The sequence below is a fragment of the Platalea leucorodia genome (assembly GCF_965183815.1).
Source record: "Platalea leucorodia genome assembly, contig: HAP1_HAP1_SCAFFOLD_185, whole genome shotgun sequence".
NCBI lineage: Eukaryota > Metazoa > Chordata > Aves > Pelecaniformes > Threskiornithidae > Platalea > Platalea leucorodia.
Window position 1 is genome coordinate 23230 of NW_028121370.1, and position 2839 is coordinate 26068.

Genomic DNA, 2839 nt, shown 5'->3' on the forward strand with positions numbered 1-2839 from the left:
ATTAATCATAATGAAGAATAAGAAGGAACTCCCTTACAGCACTTTGCTGTTCCTGTTATTATAGTGATAGTACCGCTCATTCCTTAAACAGCCTTGAGAGCTGCTTTATTTTTCTCATTTCCAAAGCTCCACCTACTCAGATCGTCAAATCTCTGTGACCCAAATGTCTCCAACCTTCTCTCATCAAAGGTCTTTTACCCCAGGACACTTCTCACGATCACTTCACTGCCCAGTCTCTATTTTACATCCGGGTGAAGTCAGGGTATTCCTTTGCAAAGCCTTCCCCACAAAAGCCTTTTCTGTGTGCTAATCCCACTGGTATCATCACCTCCTGCTGGGTACAGCTCCATCCTCTTTCTGCAGAGCTCCATGGGATGGGCAGTTTTCCTGTTTCTTCTGCCCATTCACCTTCACAACCTTTTTGGATTGTCTGCGTATCAAATGCTGTCTCAGGAAACACGTTTATCACCCACAGTTTCAGCCGTTCCCAGTTGTGCTGATGATTTTAAAAAGCTGCATGAAGAAAAGGAACAGGGGGATGTTTGGAGTGATGGTGCTTGTCTTCCTAAGTCACCGTTATGCGTGATGGAGCCCTGCTTTCCTGGAGATGGCTGAACACCTGCCTGCCCATGGGAAGGAGGGAATGAATTCCTTGCTTTGCTTTGCTTGCACACATGGTTTTTGCTTTACCTGTTAAACTGCCTTTATCTCAACCCACGATTTTCTCTACTTTTACCCTTCTGATTCTCTCCCCCATCCCACTGGGGGAGGTAGTGAGCGAGTGACTGTGTGGTGCTTAGCTGCTGGCTGGGGTTAAACCATGACAAACAGAAACTCCAGAGGTCTCTGGGCCCCTGTTCCAGTGCTGGACTGGCCCCCTGGTGATTTTTTTTTCTTTTTATTCTTTATGTCAAGTTAGTCAAGCATTACACAGCTCAGTGCAAGACATCATAGACAGGGGAAGATGACCTTCATGTCTTTTAACTTTTTTAAGCTGATTCCACACGGGGACACTGTAGATAGTCCGTGGCATCTAGCAAGTGATTTCTCAAGCCTGAGGGCAGTCATCTCTTCATCGGTTGTGTCACCCTCTGGGCCCTACTGACTACTGACCATGCTTTGACTCTTTCCCTTGAACGTTACGTTGGTCAGACGCAGCTTGAAGTAGCTATTGGCATCATGCTCTTGAGGGGCACTGAAGGTGCTCTAGAGTACAAAGATATCATGGTGGGGCATGGCGTAACAGGAATGCCTCAGGAGACCTCTCCCCTTCTTGAGGAGGATGAAAGCCAGGCTGGACACATGGTTTTGTCTGAGCAAATACGGGATGCTTTGTTCAGGCAACCACGTAACCTAGTGGGACTTTTGGTACTGCTTGGGACTATTTTACATCCTCGGTAGCATCACTTTGTCCATAGGAGCCTCCTCAAGGCAATTCTCACTTCCTTATTCCTCAGGCTATAGATGACAGGGTTAAACATGGGGGTCACAACTGTGTAAAACAGGGCAAGGTATTTGTCGGTGTCTACCGAATCCCTTGACCGTCGCTTTAAGTAGACGACTGTGGCCGAGCCATAGAAGAGCATCACCACCCCAAGGTGTGACGAGCAGGTGGAATAGGCTTTGCGTCTGCCCAGACCTGAAGGCATTTTCAGAATCGCCCTAATAATTTGAATGTAAGAAGTAACTATTAAGGAGAAGGGAAGGATTGCGAAGAGCAGGATGATGGTGTACAGCATCACTTGGTTCCAGAACGTGTCTGCACAGGCCAGTTCCAGCAGTGGGGGGACATCGCAGAAAAAGTGATGGAGGTCATGGGATGCACAGAAGGGCAAAGTGAACAGCTGGTAGGTCTGTCCTACTTGCACTGGTACGACAGCCACCCAGGACCCCACCACCAGTCTGATGCAGAGACCCCTGCTCATGACGAGGGTGTAGCGCAGGGGGTCACATATGGCTATGCAGCGGTCGTAGGCCACGGCAGCCAGGAGAAGGCATTCAATGCTGCCCAGCAAAACCAGGCAATACAGCTGGGCAGCACAGCCCAGGAAGGAGATCCTGCCATCCGCCCGCAGGAAACCCACCAGCATTTTTGGCAGAGTGACTGATGTGTAGCAGATCTCCAGGGTGGACAAGTTCCTCAGGAAGAAATACATGGGGCTGTGGAGGCTTGAGTCCACCACTGTGATGAGTGCAATCAGGCTGTTCCCTGTGAGGATCATGAGGTATATGGCCAGGAATGCTGTGAAGCACAGGCCCTGCAGGCCGGAGTGGTCAGAAAATCCCAGAAGAATGAATCCGGATCCAATGGTGTGATTCTCCAAGCCTTTTCTTTGGGGCATTTTCCCTAGACAGAGCAATCCAAACAACAAGCTCTTAGAGGATGCTAATGGCCTGTCCACCATCCCACACACTTCAAGCCTAGAGAAAGACTACGAACATCAGCGTACATGTGATTGCAGGATTAGGCGAGCTGGACCAAGATCTGCCTGAATGTCTGGAAATCTAACATGGTTCGCTTGCTGCAGGAGGAGGGTTAAAAAGAGGAAAGAACAGAATCCTTGAGCCTGAATGGCTGGGTTTTTTTAATATGGGTAAAAGAAACTTGACTTTCTTTTTCAGAGTTGATGTTCTTAAACAGAATACCTGGTGAGAGATGAGAAAAAAAGGAAGAAAAAGGATAAATACTCACCCCTTTAAGAACAGTCTTGCTTACGTTCCTTGTCCAGATCTTGTAAGAGCTGCATTGAATGTAAGAACACGAAGAAGAAATAGGGTGAAAAGGAGGAAAGGGATGAAAAGGGGAAGACAAAGCAAGGCAAGGCCAGGCAAGGAGAGG

The 2839-nt window shown here is 48.2% G+C and overlaps 1 protein-coding gene across 1 annotated transcript; it reads right to left on the reverse strand.

The window, feature by feature from the left end:
• Positions 1-1403: 1403 nt before the first annotated feature.
• LOC309603732 (olfactory receptor 10AG1-like) lies at positions 1404-2342 on the reverse strand (the record flags this gene model as incomplete). The annotated part of the gene is made up of 1 exon (XM_082338657.1): positions 1404-2342. One exon carries the CDS (start codon positions 2340-2342, stop codon positions 1404-1406), a length of 939 nt encoding a protein of 312 aa, XP_082194783.1.
• Between the last annotated feature and the right edge of the window lie 497 nt (positions 2343-2839).